The sequence below is a fragment of the Rhinolophus sinicus genome, chromosome 17 (assembly GCF_057876585.1).
Source record: "Rhinolophus sinicus isolate RSI-liver-muscle chromosome 17, RSI-T2T, whole genome shotgun sequence".
NCBI classification, from domain to species: domain Eukaryota; kingdom Metazoa; phylum Chordata; class Mammalia; order Chiroptera; family Rhinolophidae; genus Rhinolophus; species Rhinolophus sinicus.
In genome coordinates, this window is record NC_142517.1 from 15,365,250 (window position 1) to 15,385,625 (window position 20,376).

General features: G+C 34.3%; 1 protein-coding gene and 1 long non-coding RNA gene across 4 annotated transcripts in view; one reads left to right on the forward strand and one right to left on the reverse strand.

Annotated features, from left to right (window-relative positions):
* The window catches only part of LOC141570173 (uncharacterized), a 403,207-nt gene that overhangs the window by 268,153 nt on the left and 114,678 nt on the right, over nucleotides 1-20,376 (reverse strand). For both annotated transcript variants that reach the window (XR_012494127.2, XR_012494126.2), the window contains exon 3: nucleotides 16,653-16,735. This is a non-coding gene — a long non-coding RNA (uncharacterized LOC141570173). The remainder of the gene's footprint in view (nucleotides 1-16,652; nucleotides 16,736-20,376) is intronic.
* Nucleotides 1-20,376, forward strand: part of CYYR1 (cysteine and tyrosine rich 1) — a 114,637-nt gene that overhangs the window by 3,333 nt on the left and 90,928 nt on the right. For both annotated transcript variants that reach the window (XM_019729871.3, XM_019729870.3), the window contains exon 2: nucleotides 2,544-2,646. In XM_019729871.3, the coding sequence (XP_019585430.1) occupies nucleotides 2,544-2,646 (103 nt within the window). The remainder of the gene's footprint in view (nucleotides 1-2,543; nucleotides 2,647-20,376) is intronic.

The window sequence follows — 20,376 nt, forward strand, 5'->3', positions numbered from 1 at the left end:
AGCTTTGAGGTGTGGTTGAAACCTCAGTTTGGAAACGTGATTGTGGCTCTATTTGCCGTGCTATTAAATCTGCCTTTTTCAGTCTTTTAATTCTGGGAAGTAGACAAGAGCACTGAAAAATGCCATAAAAATAATGAACAATGTGTGACACAATCTCTAGATGTTTGCTGCAGGTAAAATCCAGCTTCTTGGCTACAAGATATTGGGCTTGGTTTCCTGTAACATTGGCTCAAAATATTTTGATAACACCATGTCCTTATAATAATAGTAATGAGAGTACAAAGTAGTAATTGAATCTTTGATATTCATGGAGCCCTATATAAGATATCACTGTTTAAACACCAAAATTAACTTATTTTCTATGAAAATATACTCTCATACTTAGGCAAGTTCTTTTGACGACTATCGAATCATCTGTGATCTAAAACCATAGTATCTACACTTACATTAAGATTCCTTTAGGAATCTTTTATTTTATTTTTAATTAAGACATTCATCACACTTTTCTAGTCATGAAAAACAAAGTGGTTAAAGTATTCAAAAATTGAAATATGATGGTCATTGCATTGTGACCACTTTTAAAAGAAGCTTATTACCAAATAATTAGGAAAAATGGTAACTACAGTATTGCTTATTTGTAAGTTAGCCCAGTTCATTATTTCTTTTAATAAATATTTTTGAGCTTCTATTTTGTGCCAGGTACCATTGAACCATCAAACAACTTTCTCCATGTACTCTTCCCACCAACTTTTATGCACTTTAGTCTTTGGATGTCTTCGCCTCCCACTCAAGATATATTTACTTTAAAATAAACTTTGTACATATTTCTAACAACAACAACAACAACAAAAAGATATTATTATCCTGGGCATCATTTTAAAGGCACCTCATTGGCTACATACACACTGGTTGTCTTTCCTGCTTCCACAGAATAAGTGGGGACATCAGCTCCCCCACTATCTGAATGGCTTTTAATGGCATTAAAGAGCATGAAGCTAACATCCCTGCTAAGTGCTTGAGATAACTGACGACTTTAAATATTTGAATTAATTCAACAGTACAAAAACTGAAAGCTATAGACATTCACTGGGAAAATGATAAAATAAATAGCCTGAGAAAGTGTTATGTACTCTGCAAAAAGCATACACTGTCAATAAATCATTAGATTGTATTTCTGTCATCAAAATTTACAAGTAGATTTAAGTCAAGTTACTGCAGCTTACAAAGGTAATTATTTCCCCCTCTCATTTCTTCTTGACACATCCCAGAAGAAAACATTAAGGTTTGTTAATTAATGAGGTAGAAATAAAATTGAGGGAAAGAAAATATGGACTTGTACAAAGGCCATGCATTATTGATAAAGGTGAACGAATTTTGCTACCTTTTGATCACATCCTTTATAAAAATTAATCTTGGCAGGGAGGTGATTTAAAAGCAAAATCTAAATTTTCCTTTCTAGATAAATCAATTGCATGGACATGTAGATAAATATAACATCTTGTACTTTTGTTATGACTTTAGCGAGAAAACAAAAGTCTTATATAATTTAGACAATAGTTGACATTACCTTCAGAAATATAGTTGGAAATGCTTATTTTGTGATTCTTGAACATGTAACTTAAATTATTAGACTATACTTAGTATTTTCGTAATCGTGTACCTAAAACTCACATATCCATTATAATTTATACCACTGATTAGAACTAAATGGTAACCTTAACTTGTTAAACATTAGCTATTTGGGGGGAATAAAGAATTTTTAAAAGCCAGGGTAATTTTTATTCAGCATTTTTGGTATAATTTTCCTTGCCAAAGACATATGAAAAAAAGACAATAATTTGGTTTTGGTAGCTCCAATGTGTCCTTTTTTAATCAGAAAATAACTTTTCCCCTTCACATAGTGCTATTTCATAGCTTATTGATTCTTAAATCTGACAGTAAATAAATTCTTAATTATTCATAAGTTAATTATCTAGGGGAACTTCTTATCTTCCAATCCAAATGGATTGACAAAATATGCAGGCTCATTTGTGTTACCATATGTAGGCAAACTGATTATCAAGGTAAAAAATGGTAGAGGAAGAAAAGCATATAATGCATTGTCCTGAAAAATACACATTTTTAAAAATTATCTCCAGTTGACATTATTCATGTCAATAACACTTTCCATTAAGTGAATTGAGAGTAAAATCCAAAGACTTTATCATTTACAAATTAACATAAGAACTCAGTTGACAAATTGAATGATGGATTAGTTGGATCATTCATTCCTGCCTTCATTGTCCATTCAACTCTGACTATTAATTATGGTGCTTGATGCAGGTGATTCAAAGAATGATCTTTGCCTTTTCTAGCTTTATGTCTAATAGGGAAGGAAGACTAACTTAGATGCTTACAAATGATTTAGATTCTGAGTACGTAAAATGAAAATCTAAATGCACTAAAGAGTGGTTGTTGCCCAGGTAAGGTATGGAATGGAATAATTTTTCATGAAGCTGTGATTTCAGGACTGTAATTGGATTTATGTGGTTTTTATTTTGTAGATGATTGCCTTGCTCAGTGTGGCAATGACTGCAGATCTTACTGCTGTGATGGGACCACACCTTACTGCTGCTCCTACTACGCCTATATTGGGAATATCCTCTCGTGAGTATCGGTCAAATTTGACAACATCAATTCTCTTTCCCTTGCCCAGTTATGTTTTCAAAAAGTTCTAAGCTATAGGTCTAGGTAAGAAATTTTAAGAGTGGCTATTGACATAAAATCTTTACTAGAGATACTAAATACTCATCACTATCTAGTACGTTATTTGACAAAATGTGCAGATTAATATACAAAATAACTTGCCTTTATTAGAAGGAAGTTAAAAGAGATACTCTTTTACAGCTTATATAATAATAGCAATGTTTTATTGTTTTATAATAACAATGTTTTAAGTAGATTGTATTCATAGTATTGATCTTTTTTAACATTGTAAATTATGTTTTTTGTCTGCTTTGTTGAAGGATTTATAAGTTAGAATTTGTCATTTAATTATGAACAGTTTGCTTTGTCATCCATGTATTTGTCTAACTCATCCAGTAGATATCAGGGAAAAAATACATTATGAATAAAAAAACACTTGAGATATGAAATGTCAATTTTCTACACGATGCAAATGAAGCAACTTCAGGAAACAAGTTTAGAACCCAAGATAGGCTAGGTATCAGCAATGTAATGTAATACCCATCTACAAAAAGCAATGAGACATACACACTTAGAATGCGTTAAGCATTTCTCCATTGCAAATTAAATATTTATTTTAGAGATGCTTCTGGGCAAAGGGAAATGGAGAAGCAGAAACTGCCTTCAGGGTTGCATGTCTACAAAATGTACAACTCTCTGTTCCTCTCCTCAGACCTCCAAGTGGAGAAATTAAAGGTAGAGAATTAGGAACATAAGACTGTTCTGAGTCAAAAATCACCTGTGGCTTTCAGATACTGGCAAGAGTCTAGCCTCTGTTCTCCTTAGTTTTTATTTTTCAAGTGAACCTGAGGACGATTTGGGAACTGTCCTGTTGTGGCTTAGCTCATGTCTTAAAGGCTTAAGTGGAACCAGGGATGATTAGGCACGAAAACATGTCCATTGAGACACCTTATAAATCATTCTCCATTTCCTGAGAATAGAAAACCCGGTATGATACAAACGGTCTAGAATCAAAGCTGAGGCTGATGTTAGAGACCATGTCTCTCTGAATAATACAAAAAAGAATCATACTTCAGGATCCTCTTGCAGTCTATCATGACTATGTAAGAAATATCATGCTCTCACAAAGATTGATGAGTGGATCTTAAGCGTTCTTTGAAATGAAACTCTAAATAAAATGTTTGAATTGTTTTGTATGGACGATTTGGTGGAAAAGAAATGAAGTCCTTTCCTTACATTACAGCACAAGGGTCAGAGTGATAGTTACAGGAATTAATCTGCTCAGAATATCTGAACTATAAATATATAATGATGTTTCACGTTGCATGTCACTTCACACTTTTAAAGTAATTTAAAATACATTATGACTAAATTCCAATTTTATTTCTAGTGGTCTCCCCATGCCAGATGCTGCCGGTCCAGGTAGATGTGTGAGTGGGCCCAGCAGGTGTTATAGAGTGATTCTGTAGGTCTTTGATCCTCTGGCTCCCGACCCAGTTCCCTGTTCACTAACTACATCATGGTGTGGGTGGTGCCATTATTTCTCACTTATAGCTACCTCCATCCTGGTAAATGTATGTTCAAGACGTAACATTACTTATTAATCATAAAACTTTAAAAAATTTAAATTTATAGGTGTGCTTTATATATTTTATATTTCAATCAGATTCACATTTTTATGGTACATATTCTAGGTCTTTAATGTCACCACTTGGTTAAAATAAAGAATTAGTTAAGTTAATACATTTATCTGGATTATAAGGGCTATATACTTGTAATGTTTGAAAAACAAATTATTGTGTTGATTGGGGGAAATAAACACAGATGGTTTTATATTTCAGGCAGTTGAAACTGAATTTTCTGTTCAAAATAGAAATCACTAAGTAAATCCATTGGTAAACAATTCTTAGGGGGGAGAAAGGAGGTGGGGTTAACGTGTTTTCCCTACTGGATAAAAAAGAATACATTTTCAGGATTTCCAGTTATTGTTTAAGATTTGAAAAGAGTTCTTAACTCCACCCAAAGCTTGTTTTTTATAAGTTGGGTTGGGGGTTGAGAGAAAAAGAAAATCATTGCAAGAATGCTTATGAAAGTTCTTTCATGCACATATTTTCAAATATTGCTATTTTGGATCTCATAAACCATGCTTCCTCTCTTCCAAGCATCCGGACACATTTTTAATATAAAGCAATTTTAATCATCTTAACAGAAAATTAAACGTTTGTGGTTATCAGGCAAGTAATAAGAATGAAAGCAATAAACACAATAGAATGTTATATATCCTAAATGAAAAGTTTTATAAATTGGTCATAATTTGGTTTTTATTTTTGTCTGTTTAAAAATAGAAAATATCTTGGCTCAGTTTAAAATGAGCTAAAAAGAGTACAAAATACAATTTGGTTATTCTAGGCTGTTCATAAGTGGTAAGGAAGCTACACTTGATCCTGGTGGCTGAGGCCTCTCCCGTCACCTTAAAAATACTCAGAGCAGACATGTTTATCCCTTTATTCTGTTTACTTCAACTCTCCTTTTTGTTTTGCAAAGTGACCATTAAGACTCATTTGTGAAGAGATCACAAGAGCTAACTTTCAATTTACCTTTCAGTTGAAAGTCTTTTACTTTTTTGATATTTTACCTGAATATGAATTAACTTTGACAAATTCAGATTCTCCTTCTCCCTTCTTTCCTTTTCTGCTTAGGAATTTAAAAATGTTCTTGTGTCTCATGAAAAAACTTAAAAAAAAAGAAAACTTTTAAAATAGCATATCTACCTTTTTTAATTGAGATATAATTACATATAACATTATATTTGTTTCAGGTTTATAAGATAATGATTCAATGTCTGCATATATTGCAAAATGACCACCACAATAAGTCTATTTAACATATCTACTTAAAATAGTATAGCGTATCTATTTTTGATCGTTATGGTCAAAGATGATGACTTCAATGTAGAAAAATAATAGTATCATTTTCCAGAATTTAAGGATCATTTCACTGAAGTCAACATATACTATGCAATCAATTACATGTCAATAATTGAGTGCCCAGAACCAGGGCAGCACTGAGCTAGATCCTGGGACCCAAAGATGAATAAGTGATATACCCTAACCTCTAGGATCTTGCAATCTAATAAGGAAGAGAATGTAGAAAAATAATTCTAATTCGATGATCTATTCTATGAAGTGTTATTGGAGAAAACAGCTAAGTGTGTGTGTGTGTGTGTGTGTGTGTGTGTGTGTGTGTGTCTGTGTGGTTAGAAAGAAATGTTTAGAGAAAGCCTCATTAACATGAAAATTGAACAGAGGTTTGAAGGAAGAGTAGATATTTACATAAATGGACACTGAAGAAAGGAAAGTGCATCGCTGACAGAGAGACTCTTGCTTATAAAGACAAAGCTATAAGGAAGGAAATAATCAATTGGAGAAAATCCATGTTGTTCAGTGTTGCTAATGAGGTAGGGATAAATTCTGAATATAACATACAAATAAGTAAGTAAGAGAAAAGCAAAGTTTTTACTTTTTCATACTTTCATTGTAGATTACATACGTTTATTGGTCGTGCCTAACACAACTGAAAAACAATAATTCAATATTTTCCTGGAAATAAGATAGCTGGTTGGAATAAACATTGAGAACCATTTATGAACCATTTATGATAAGATATGTGACCTTGAAATTTTTTCTACATTTTTGTTCACAAGAATAACTACCTGAAGAGTAGAAGCCTCAATATGCTTGAAAATGAGAATTGGGCCAATTCAAGAAGTAAACAATTTCTCATCAAGTTGTTTCAAAAACATTTCATTCAGCCACTGTTCTCCATGGAAGATAAACATATGTGATGAATATGGAAAGGGATATTTCAATTTTTGCTGTTGATGAAATTGAATTGCCATTCCCTGGAGAAAGGGTCCAGTGTAAAAATGTGATTTGTAGAGAAGTCTTTACAATTGGTATAATTCAAGGGAAGAGAGGGTGCAGTTGAGTCTAATTACTGTTAGACTTTACTGAAAATGAAGGTAAGCTGCTCTGTGAGAAAGAGAATACCTGTAATTGAACAATATTGAATATGAACCAATAATGACAGGGTTGGACTTAGTGAGCCAGATGTCAAGATGTAAGATTTAATCCTTACTCCAAAATAGATTTTTGCTTTTCCAGTTTGCCTTTGTAAAATGCAGATCTGTCTAGGGATTCTTCAGAGCTCCATCTGGCCAACACAAAATCCCCACAGGGAAAAACCAAGAGGAAGAACTAATAATGGAAATCCTGGTGGGATTAAGTTTCCTTTCTTCTAAATGAATTGTGAAAGATGTATTGCCTGCAGTTTTGCAAAGACAGCTAATAAATATCACAGATGTGATTTTAGAGCCGTGTTACATAGGAAAGCAAAACTGAGTTAAAAGATAAAGGTTTCATATTTTCAAATGGCATTTGAGGTCTGCTTATTAAGTAGCTGAGCATTCTGAATAAAACACATGAGACTATTCACGTGACAGAAATATAATGCATTTTGAAAGGACTTTGGCATTGGTAAAAACATCATTTAAATTAATTAAATTTAAATATTCTTAGCACTTAGATACAGAAAAACACTTCTGAATAGTACATACTAAGCAAATCAAAGTTTGTGGGAGTCTTATTTTTGTTTTAGTAATGACACAAAGATAAATAATTAATATGGTGTTAAAATAAATTGGCGTTGATTCAAAATGTAACAAATTATGCTTCATATACAAAGAAAGTCAGTGTTTCTCAGGAGACCTATATTGACATTTTATGGGTTACTTTATTAAGAACACATATATATGTGTAGATGTCTAAAACTTTTCTCAGTCAAATCTATATTCTATTCAATCATAATTACCTTTGTAAATTAAGCTTAATTGTCAGAAATATAATTTGTATTTAGGAAGTAATAAATGAAGTTTTTAGAGCAGAGTCTCAGCAATTCATTTGTATAAATATGTACAGAGATATTCTATGTTCTACACCAGGTACTGGGGGATACAGTCATGAATCAAGCATGGTTTCTGCCCTTGCATTGCTACAAGCTGCTAGGGAACACAAAACTATAAATAAATAGTTTAATCTACTGGGGAAAGCACAAAATGCAGTGGAATCAGAGAAGGGAGCTTTTAGTCCAACTTTAGGGTTCTGGGAAGACTTCTTGAAAGAGTAATTCTAAGATCAACCTCAAATGTAAAAAATAGTTGATAAAATTCATCACTGAAAGTTAAAAGAAAACACTTAGCAAACTAGGAAAACTACTTTTACCCTAATATCTAAAACAAAACAAAAACACCCTACTTCAAGCACCATACTTAATGGTCAAATGTTATAACCCTTCTCTTGAAAGACAACTATAAGACAAGTTAGCATCTAGCTTCACTTCTACTCAGCATCCTACTGTCTCAGTCAGTATAACCAATGAGACACATTAAAAAGAGGTAATAAGAATTGGAAAGGAAGAAACTAAATGGTTATTATTTGCAAATGATATGATTTGGCAATTGTATACTCCTCAAACTATAAAAACAAATAAGAGAATTCACCAAGATTGCAGGATGTAAGATCAGTGTACAAAAATTAGTGCATTCTTATATATCTGCAACACTTAGAAAATGTAATATGTGTACACAAATCTCATTTACAACATAAAAAACTATAAGATACCCAGTGAGAAATCCAATAATAATATATGCATGGCATTTATGGAGCAATATAATTACATAAAAATTTCAAGGGATGAAAGCAAGAACTGAAGAAATTAAAAGATACACCGTATTGTAGGAATACTGCAAGGATGTCAACATTGGGAAATGCAGATTCTTTTTTGAACTATTTTCAAATTCAATGCAATTCTAATCAAAACCTACAGGACCATTTTTTTGTTGAGTTTGTCTTACTGAGATTAAAATTTGTGTGAGACAGTAAAGGATATAGAAAAAAGAAGACAGTTATGAAAAAGAACAAAGTGGTAAGAGTTTGTTCTAATAATCTTAGAGACACTAAGATTATTGTAAAGTTTTAGAACATAAATTGTGTGATATTAACAGATAAACTGATAGAATATAGAGCTTAGAAATTAACTCTTGTATATATGGGAACTTAGGTAACAGAGATGGAGTTTCAAACCAGTGAAGGTAGATGGATTACTTAATAAATGATGCTGAGACAATTAGTTAGCCTCGTAGATAAACATTAAACTATGTCATTCCATCACATTATACCCCAAAATCTACTCCAATTGGACTAATTACATAAGTGCAAGAAGCAAACACAACTTTTTAAAGGGGAGAGAATGGCATTATGGTATCATGAAAGGAAACATTTCTAAAATAAAAGATAAAAAGCAGAAACAATAAAACCACTAAAACAACTGTAAAACCAATAAAACTAAAACCACTGAACTGTATATTTTAAAATGGCGAAATGTATGATAAGACAATACATCTCAATTAAATTTTTTAAATATATAAAGCAACCGAATTCCACAGATAAAGTGTAAGGCAAACATACCACTTGGAAAAGATATTTGCAATTATAAATATCTACATAGTTGTAATTTATATAATTCATGGAAGATTAGTATCTGGAATGCCTCAACAGGAAAATGCACATTGTATGTGCAGAAAGAAAAAGTGATAGAGCAGAAACCTGGAAGGACAGTGAAGGTTTGGAAGTCACTCCACCTGGCTGGCTAAAGCAGGGAAATGCAATACCATCTCACAGCCGTCAGACTGGCAATGCTCTGTAAATCTGATAGCGCCAAGCAGTGGGCCAAGGTGAAGGGGAGCTCACACTGCTGGTGGGAGAATATACAGTTAGAAACACTTGGAGAGCAATGTGACCACGTGCAGTAAAGACGAAGACGGGCGTACTTTAGGACTTAGCAGTACCTCTTCTGTATATATTCCCTAGAAAATTCTCAAGTATGCAGGAAACATTTGTAATGTTGGCTGACATATTATTTAAAATAGCAAAACATTGGGAGCCACTTAAATTTCCATCGGAGGAAAATGGATAAAGTACATTCATACAATGCAATGAGATACCACAATTAAAATAAATCAGTGCATAGTCATGTCTCATTATAGTAAATCTCAAAATTGGTAATGCTGCATGGAAAAGCACTAACAAAGAATGTGCCAAACATGGTAGTATTTGTGCAAAGTTAAAAACATACAGTAAATAATTCTGTGTGTTACTTGGGGAAACAAGCACACGTGGGAAATGTGTAAATGTTTGAGGGAGAGAAGGGTACACATGAATTTCAGGATTGCCTGGGATTGAGGGGTTTCCTGGGATTCAGGATGTTCAGATCCCCAAGCGAGATGGGTCCTGGACAGATGAGGATGAGTTGGTCATCCGAGGGAGAAGAGCAGGAAGTAGGCCTCCAACTCTCTTATTTGATTACTTAAAAAAAATCAAACAGCTGAAACAAGTATTATAAATTATTGACATTAATACGTCTGGGTGGTGAGTGAGTGAGTGTTTTACTGTTATTTTCTGCAATTCTTATATGTTTGAAAATCTGTATAACTTAAAAAAGAAAACAATGGAAAAGTTTGATGATGACTGTAATGGGTTCACACAATGGAATTCTGAGACCAATTCCACTGTGTGGGTTTTCCAACACCACCAAGCAATTACCTCAGTTTTGACACTATCTGTGTGGAGATAGCATCAGATCCCACAGCTTAAGGACTCAGTTCTACAAGACTGCTTCCCTGCCTCCCACTTCAGCCACCAATTCCAAGTCCAGGTTGTCACCTGTGCTTTCTGACTGACAGGTTATTGATTGGAGGTTCAAATGACTCCCTCCTTGGGTTCAATTAATTTGCTAGAGCAGCTCACAGAACCCAGAGATATATTTTATTTACTAGATACTGGTTTATTATTATAATATAAAAGGATATAACTCAGGAACAACCAAATGGAAGAGATGTGTAGGGCAAAGTATGGGAAAAGGGCTCATAGCTTCCATGCCCTCTCCAGCTGCTCTACTCCCCACTCATCTCCACATGTTCACCAACCTGAGAGCTCTCCAAACCCTATAGTCCTTTTGGGTTTTTATGAAGGCTCTATCACAAAGGCATGATTGATTAAATTACTGCCCATTGATGATTGAACCAAATTTCCAGCCCTTCTCTCTTCCCCCGAGGTCTGGAGTGGAACTGAAAGTTCCAACCCTCTAATCATAGGGTTGGTTTCCCTAGCAACCAGCCTCTATCCTTAGGTACTTTCCAAAGTCACCTCATTAACGTAAACTGAGGGGTTTGTTATGAATATCAAGGCGTTTTTATTGCTCTTGTCACTTAGGAAATTCCAGAGGTCTTAGGAGTTCTGTGTCAGACACAGGGACAAAGATCAAATATATATTTCTTATTATAACTATCACAATACCTTGTTAACATGCAGATTGTGATTCAGTAGGCAGGTCTGGGGTAGGACTTGAGACTCTGCATTTTTAACAAACTCCCAAGTGGTGCTGCTGTTGCCCATCCCCCAAGCACAGTGGGGTAGAGAGGGCTGGCCTTATTTGACAATGTCCTGTACAACAGGATGACATGATAGAAGAGATTAGGATTGAAGACTGATGGGATGTAGGGCAAGAGATTGGGGCTAAAAAGAGGAACCAGTCCAAAAATAACTGAACTTTCTTCTTTGGATGATTGGGTGGATTGCGTTCTGGGAACGCAAAGGGAATATTCAAGAAAGTTCAGAGAAGGGAGTGAATTTCATTTTTAATATGCTGAGTGGCATGAGCGGGGGTGAAGGGTGGTAATAGGCTTATAGGCCAAATTTCCTGGGCCTTCAGTGGGTGGAATGCCTAGAGGTGCTGGTTGAAAATGTGTGGGAATGAATGAGATTCTGAAGAAGTGTGAGGAGGAGAACAGCACACTATTGATGGAGCCTCAGGGAGATCAGGCATACACTGTGATTTTTTTTTTTTCCCCTCTCTACACTTGATCAGCTTCCTGAGCAGTGTTTTACACCAATTTTAGCCTCCCTTAAAGTGTCCCCCCATCCGTTCAAAATTTTTTCACCCTTCTGAAAATGGATCCACCCTTCTCTAATCATCCTGAAAACACCTTCCGTGGCTGTAAGGACAGTAAATGCCTTTATTTTCTTCTATGCGCATCTTGGGTTTTTATATTACGTAAAAGACAGGATTCATGGCATTTCAGTTTGTTCTGAATTGCATATGGTGTGATAACCCAGCCGTTGATGTGGGGATCCATCTTCATTTATTCTGATTGTGACCAAATCAAATAAACTCATATCTAGTTATATATTCCATGTTTTAAGGGCTACTTTAATTACATAGAACTCAGAGTTGAGTATTATAAGAAAAAGTGTGTTTCTTGATGGTAGGGATTATTAGAGTGAAGGGAACTACTGCTTACTTGATGTCTTTTTTAGTCCCAGATGCTTAAAATATATTAGTTTATTAATCTTCAGAATAGGCCTCATCACCTAGGTAATGTTATTCCAGTCTGTACAGATCAAGACGATGAGGCTCAATTGAGTAATGTGTCGAAATTCACGCAGCTGCTACATAACAAGCTGGCATGTAAAACTATATGTGCTGGACCTCTTTCTGCTACTCTCCACTGGCTCTTGAAATCCTGAAGATTTGGGGGTGGGGTGATGGAAACTATTCATTGCTAGAAGACCTTATGACGTCCCTAACACCGTATTTTGGGGGGAGCCTTTTCTTACCCTCAATATCTGGATTAAATTCTCTCCTATTGCTGCCATAACATTATCTACCATGTTATTATGTATCAGTTCATTCAAGTTCCTGAATTATCTGTCTGCCCTTCCACACTCTAGACCCCGAGGGAACAAGAAGGCAATCTGACCACTAATCATTGAAGGTAGAGGGCCTAACCAACTCCTCTGTTTAAACATGAAAAGCCTGACATTTTGTATGTTCTAAATAAATACGTATCATCTGGATACATACTTGCTCAGAAAAGTCAAATCATAATTTGAGTATGTTATTGATTTCAGAGAATTAATTTTCGTGGAATAGGAATCAGGCATCACTACAAAGTAAAATAAGTGATTTCTATGGATTCAGTCATCACCTTCTAGACATATTGTGTATGATGACAAATTATAATCAGATAAGATTAGAACTCAAGTGGCAATTTGATTATAATGATTTAACCTCTTGTCATATTTCATTGACAGAGCACATATTTGAATGTGCTGTATTGATGAGGACATATGACCTGCTAGCCTATGACTATTAAGGCAACAGGCTGCTATACAACTCTATTTAGTTGCATAATTTTGGGAGATAAAATATTTTACTGATAATATTAAAAGGGAAGAATTATGCACACAGTAATTTTTATTCTATTATATCGGAAGAATTCAGGTGGGCAACTGCAGGCCACAACACAGTTATCTTCCAGCTGTCTCCCAGCTGCAAAATGTTAGGGTGAACACACCCATAATGAATGAAAATTTCAGAGGGTGATGATAACCTCATAAAGTGTAATAAGATTCCATCTGAAAGTGCCGTGAGTGAAAGCCTTGCCTATTTCACCTGTAGTAACTCAGAGACAAACAGAGTTTGTAACGTCGATATTCATTGTTACAGAAATAGAAAGAAGAAAGATCTTACAGGTAACAAGAAGAATGCTTTTTTTATGCCTTTCCAAATCTGACAAAAAGAGAAAAACATGACGAATCGCTTCAAACATATCCTATAGGAAGTCACACTGTCAAAAAGGTGGGCAGAACTATATCTCTCCATGCTGCATTTTACAAACAATAAGTGCTACTGTGGTTGCAAATAACCAACTGTACAATGTTGATACAACATTTTTCTTCTACACACACAAGGCATCATACAAAATCAGTCTCCAAAGCATCACACAGAGGGAAATGGTTGAATTTAAATTGATCAAATAAATGGTAAAAACTCAACTTTGCAGTTGCAATCTCAAGTAATACCCATACTTTACATTAAGTAAATAAACCTTTTTGCACTTTGCCAAGTAGAATTAAACAGAAAACAATTCTTTGTGAGTCTATTCTTAGTAGTAGTTTCCGTGATAGTAGGTTATAGAAGAAAGACCATGTGTGTTTGGATTCACAAAAATTGTGAGTTCCTCTTCTTTTATGCTGTGATAAACTTTATTCTCCGATATCATGGAGCCTCTGTTTATTAATTTATAAAAAGGGAACAGCAGTAACAATTTCTCTGTCTCAGAATTAGGATGAAGGAAATATTTGTGCATAAAAGCACTTAGAAGGGCTTTGGAAATTCTTCCTGTCATTAATGAAAACACTGGGTCATGAAAATATCTGCAGTTTGGGAAAAGAGGAAAGAGATGGGGAGCAACGTGACTTCTCAAGGTCATTTGGAAAACCCATAACTGACCAGCAGAGTGTCACTTTGTGTGCGAGGCTCTCTCCCTGGTCTTCCAGGCCCAAACATGGGCATGTCTCCTCATGAGAGCACTTTCAGCCTTGAGTGAAATAAATGGCCTACTTAATCAAATGTGATTGCAGCCTGATAACTGCAAAGGCAGCTAATTAAGTACTGTGTCCTGCTGCCCAGCAGTTGCTAAAAGTATAATACGGCCCCGAAAGTCATGTGCATTAAGTAGACAAATCTGCCATGTTGCCCGAGGCTGACCTGTGAGTTAGAGAAGCTGACTCAAAAATGGGGTAAACAAGTCTAAACAAAAATGTTTCAACCTGATTTATGAAACAATCACACATGTAATACCAAAAATCAGGTGACAGTGATTTGCTTTACAAAAGGATTCATTATAGAGTTCCAATTAATTCACTATTCAAAATTTATTTTATTCACAACTTTTCAGAATTGTACACTGTGCGTATGGCTGGTCCATCTCTATTGATGACATGTTAATAATCAACACACAAAGCAGTGGTCTAATGGTTAGCTATTTCGGCAGAGTGATCACAGTCCTCTATAGATTTGAGCATGCTTTTGCATGTAAAAGTTTAGAATTGCCCTGATTAGGCTTTGAAAAAAAAATGTGTGACTCAGCAGTTCCCTCAATATGTTGAGTGCTTATAAGACTTATAAGAATACAAAGGGCAATGACTTGCCTCTGATAATATTGTATACAACCTATGTTTCCAACAATTGCCAGATTGAAAGTATTTTCAGTGATAGCAAATAAACGCCAGATGGCATGCTGAATGAAACGTCATTGGTCATGGCAAGGATCCGCTGAGGTCTATCAATTCTAAAATGAGTTTCTTTTGACTCAGCTTGTTGGCTTTAAACATCCAGCTTATTGTATATTTTGCATAGTGTTTGCAGTAAAATCATTTTTCTCTCAGACTTTTGTTGGAACGCTTGGCTCCAGTTTGGGGTAAGATTGAGAAAGTACATTCCACTGTCTGCCTCCCACTGAATGCAGCTGTAGAACGTGGATAGAACCATGAAACTATTTCAGGTATACAGAAGGCAAATAGTAGTAAGCAAATTGGGGAATAAGACTGAAATTTGAAGTACTGCCTACCTAGCCATGAGTTTACCAGTTTCATGTTTCCTCTGTTTACTCCCTCTGGACTAAATATAGCCCCAAACACATAAATAGGCTTCAGGACATGGACAGAGAGAGATACAGGAGAAGCTCTCTACTTCTGGCCAAATAAGCAAGGTCTCTTCAAGCTCAAAGACAGTGGGGGAACTACCCTCACATATTTGTTCTCTTGGGCAGCTCCCAAGTGATCTTTTGGTTGCTGTAGCAGTGGCAGTGACAATGACAGCCACAGCACCTGACAGGAACCGAAAACTCTGAGAACACGGAGTTCTCAGATCAGAATGATGTAATAACAGGAAGATGAGGTGAATTTTTTTCTGCCGTTATCTTCCCATTGTTCAACATTGAATATGAACACAAAGGGAAGAGTAAATAAAGCCCATCTTTCTGACCAGAGAACCAAAAAGTGTTGCCCCCAGGGATCCAGAAAGTACTAGGGAGATCACCAAGGTAGAGGAACTCAAGGAAGTGACCCCAAAAGTTGCTGTGAACTCCTGGACTCACCTCAAGTTGCACAGGCATGGATCTGACCCTAAATAGTATACCATAGACCTTGACAACTGAATATAGGTCCCAAATTGGCACTTGTGTATTGTACACACGGGAAAGAGCTAAACCTGACTGCAGAGGCTTTGAAATGAAACTTACATTGAAATCATAACCCACAGAAGTCTGATTGGAACTTATGGTCTAAATTGAACCTGGTTGATTGCCTGCTAAAAATATATATATCAAGATTCACCATAACCTTAAACAAAACCCAACATCATACAACATAATATTCAAAAAGTCTAGGACAACATCCAAAGTTACCCAGCATACAAACAACAAGGAAATCTGAACTTACAAAGGAAAATATAATCATTAAGCAACAGAGATGTTGGAATTATTGAACAGAGACTCTAAAGCAGCTATAATGAAAATGACCCAAGGAGTAAGCAGAAACACTATTTGAAATTAGTGAAAAGACAGAAATAGATAATATGAGGAACCCAATGGAAATTTCAGAACAGTACAATAACGAAGGTTTAAAAAATTCACTGGATGAGCTCCATAGAAGAATAGAGATAACAGAGTAAAGAATATGTGAATTTGGAGACAAAACAGTAGAAATTGTCCAACCTGGAAACAGAAGCAAAAAATATTGAGAAAGAAAGAAGAACAGAGTCTCAGGGACCTTTGGGACAATAACAAAAGGTCTAGCGTTCATGTCATCAGAGTCCTAGAAGAGAGGAGGAAGAGTGTGGTGCAGAAAATTTTTCAAGTTTGGAGAAAGGGAGAAACTACAGATTCAAAGAGCTTAAATCCAAAAAAGGAAAAACTTTAAGAAATCCACACAGACACATTATAATGAAACTACTGAAAAGTAAAGAAAAAAGTCTTGAAAGCAGACAAAAAATAAACAACATATTACCTGTTGGAGAGCTATGATTTGAATGATTCCACATTGCTCATCAGAAAACAGGGAGGCCAGAGAAGTGGTGCATTGTTCAACTGCTGGAAAAATAAATAAATAAATAAATAAATAAATAAATAATCAATTCTTACTTCTATAACCAGCAAAATTATCTTTCATGAATAAAGGTGAAATATAGACACTCAGATTAAGTAAAACTAAGAATATATTTAGCAAGCTGACTTGATCTAAAAGAATTACTAAAAATTCTTCAGCAAGAAGGCAAATGATATCGGAAGGAAATTTGGAATATACGAAAGGAACAGTAATGAAATTGGCATATGTCTTGGTAAATATAATAGACTATTTCCTCCTTCTGAGTTATTTAAAATATGTTAAACTATTTAACGTAAAAACATATAGTATTGTATATTACTATTTTCAATGGATGTAGATATAACATATAATTACAGCATAAAAAGGAAAGGGACCTAGAAGATGGTGTGGTTCTATAGTCCAACTAAATTGCTATAAAAGTGATTGTAGATGATGATGAAAAGTTAAGTATGTACTCTGCAATCCTTAGAACATTCACTAAAAAGAAAAACAAAAACATATAAACCAACAACAACAAAAAAATCCCTGTAGTGCAATTTAGTCAAAAGAAGGCAGGAAAGGGGAATTAAAGGAATGCAACAGAGAAAAGAAACACAAAACAAATAATGTGATAGACCTAGATCCAAACATCAATAAATTACATTAATGATCAAAACACAACTACAGGAAAGAGAATGGATATTTTTAACTGAGAGAAATTTATCCTATCTACATGAAACTCATTTCACCTACAATGATATAGGTAGGTTAAAAATATGGGAGGAGGAGGGGAAATGGGGAGATGTTGGTCAAGGGGTACAAAGTTTCAATTAAGATTAATAAGTTCTGGAGATCTAATATATAACAGTGTGACTATAGTTGACACTGAATTACACTATATTGTGTAACCGAAATTTGCTAAGAGTTCAGATCTTAAGTTTTCTCAACACACACACACACACACACACACACACACACGAAAAAGGTAACTAAGTGAGGTGATGGATATAATTACCTAGACTGTGATGATTATTTTACAGTGTATATATATATCAAATCATTAAGTTGTATACCTTAAAGATACAGTATTTTGCCATGTATAATGCGCACTTTTTTGCCCACATTTGTGAGGGAAAAATAAGGATGTACTTTATACATTATACATGGATGGTACTAATTCCGTACCTACATAAGTAGTTTTAATTCTTTTATTTACGCTTATGAGTTAAAAATGTAACTCTAGAAATCAATAACTATATCCATATGCAAAATAATACCCTGTATGTAATATGATAATAGGTTTTGTTGCACTTATGAAGAACTTGCAAACGAAGAGTTCTTGGCCTTCTATGATGCATAAATATCGTAAATTTGCTACCAGTACATAAAATTTCTTGTACCTTGTATCTGGTATTGTGTTTTGTAATTATTTGTTACATAAAATTTCTTATACCATAATATGTTAAAAAATGAAAGCTAAAATTCCTTTATAATACAAAAACAAGTACCTAAATGTAAACAAATGAAAATTTGAATTAAAAAATTAAAATGAAAGATTATTTTCCCTGAAAGTTTGGGCCGAAAGATGTGGGTGTGCATTATACACCACAAAATACGGTATATAATTTTAATTGTCAATTATGCCTTAATAAAACTGGGGGAAATAAATAAGCTATCAAGCCATAAAAAGAAGGGAAAAAAAAGTAAAAGGAGGGAAAAAGATATGCCATGCAAACCTTAACCAAAAGAAAACTAGAGTTGGATACATTAATCTAAGACAAAGTCCAGAGCAGAGACTATTACCAGAGATAAAAAGTGATATCACATAATGAGAAAAGGGTCAACCAAGAAGATACAACAATTAAAAGAAGAAATTTAAAATTTTGACACTTGGTTTTTATAAACAACAAGTAGGGAAACTAATTTTGTTTGTTGAAACACATCTTACAAAGGAAAAAGAACATAACACGTATGTTGACTTACATACAGGGCTAAATGAAATTATTTGCATTTTCACTTTCTTCTTCATTTTAAATTATGAGCTATATAAGTTAATACAGATAATACAGTGGAAGCTTAGATTTACTCTATTCCAATATGAAACCAATCTAAAACTTGACTATGCCTGGCAATTTTATGTGTAAACACCTCCTCTAGGAAAAGAGATGTTGAAGAGATGGCCCACACATATGGTTTTTTGTAGTGCACCAAAAACCCATTGCAGTAACGGTAGAAACATTAATTTCACAGAGTGGATGGAGAGTGTGTTCTGTAGGTGATATAGAATAAAGACAAAGACACAAGCACCAGAAAATTGAGTGTTGATAATTAAATGCTGTGGTAAAAATGACTAAAATAATTAATTTCAACTTAGGTTTAAAAGATACATTGTTTCATAAAAGGTGGAAGAGAATTTTGGGGGTGGAATGAGTGTAATATTAAAAGCAAGACTCTTTAATCACTAGCAGGCTTTCCCAACTATATTCATACATTTTTAAAAATTCATTAAACTTTTTAAAAGAATGATCCTGGATTTTTTTCTTTTAATCTAAATATTGATGAGAAGAGAAAGCTCACACAGAACTGCAAAACCGAAAAATGCATTCCTTTCAAGAATGAAATTAGTTCATAAGAAAGTAGTTCATAAGGGAGAAGAGCTTATCCTAAAATGATTTATCCAAAGCCAGTAAAATCTATCCTACTTTTCAGATTATGCTATTAGGAAGACTAACCCTCAGGTGTTTCAATTAATCGATGATCTGATTTAAAGATCTACAAAATCTTGTAGGGTGTTTTTCCCCCCTGTATTGCATCATTTGTTTCAAATAACACTTTTAAGCTTATATTGGCATAGAAGAAGCAAAAACACATTCATTTTTAAAATAACATTGAAGCTTTTAAAGATCTTGTGATTATAAATACTAGACATTAATTATGTCTGTTCAGTGGAAAATAAGTAGAGATTTCACAGCATTTACATTAGTTTAAATTAGAGGTTCCTAAACTTTAGTATCCATGAGAACTCCTGGGAATACATGCTAAAAATGTATTTTCTCACTACCTAATCTGGAAATTCAGGTTCAGGAGGTCCACAATGGGGGCATGAAACCTATATTTTTGTTAACCACCTCCCACTAGAAGATTCTGGAACAAATGGCCCTTGGACCACACTAATCTACATAAACCATACCAAAAATCATTTCATTTTGAAATCCGATTATCCTGCTTAGTTATCAAATTAAGAAACATAAACTGTCATTTCGTGAACTATAACTTCTTTACGCTTACATAGAATTATATAAAGGTTTATTTTAAATTACTATGGTAAATATGTTCTGGAGTATTGAAAATAAAATGCCATGGAGCTTTATTTACATTTGGTCAAAGTAATTGGATAGAGTTCTTAGTATTACTCGAGAACCAATGAGTTCTCAGTCAGTTCATGAGCAGTCAAACTTACAAAGCTTTTACCTCTCCCAAAAATAGGTTTGTAAATGGTGATGACATTAGAATCTGTCCCCTAGGTGGCTACAAGAAATAAATCAGTTAATACTTATGAACAAATTAGAACAGCAGATGGTTCTCAGTAATTATTAGCTACCATCTATTCTTCAATGTATGCTTCCTTTATATTAATTACCTCATA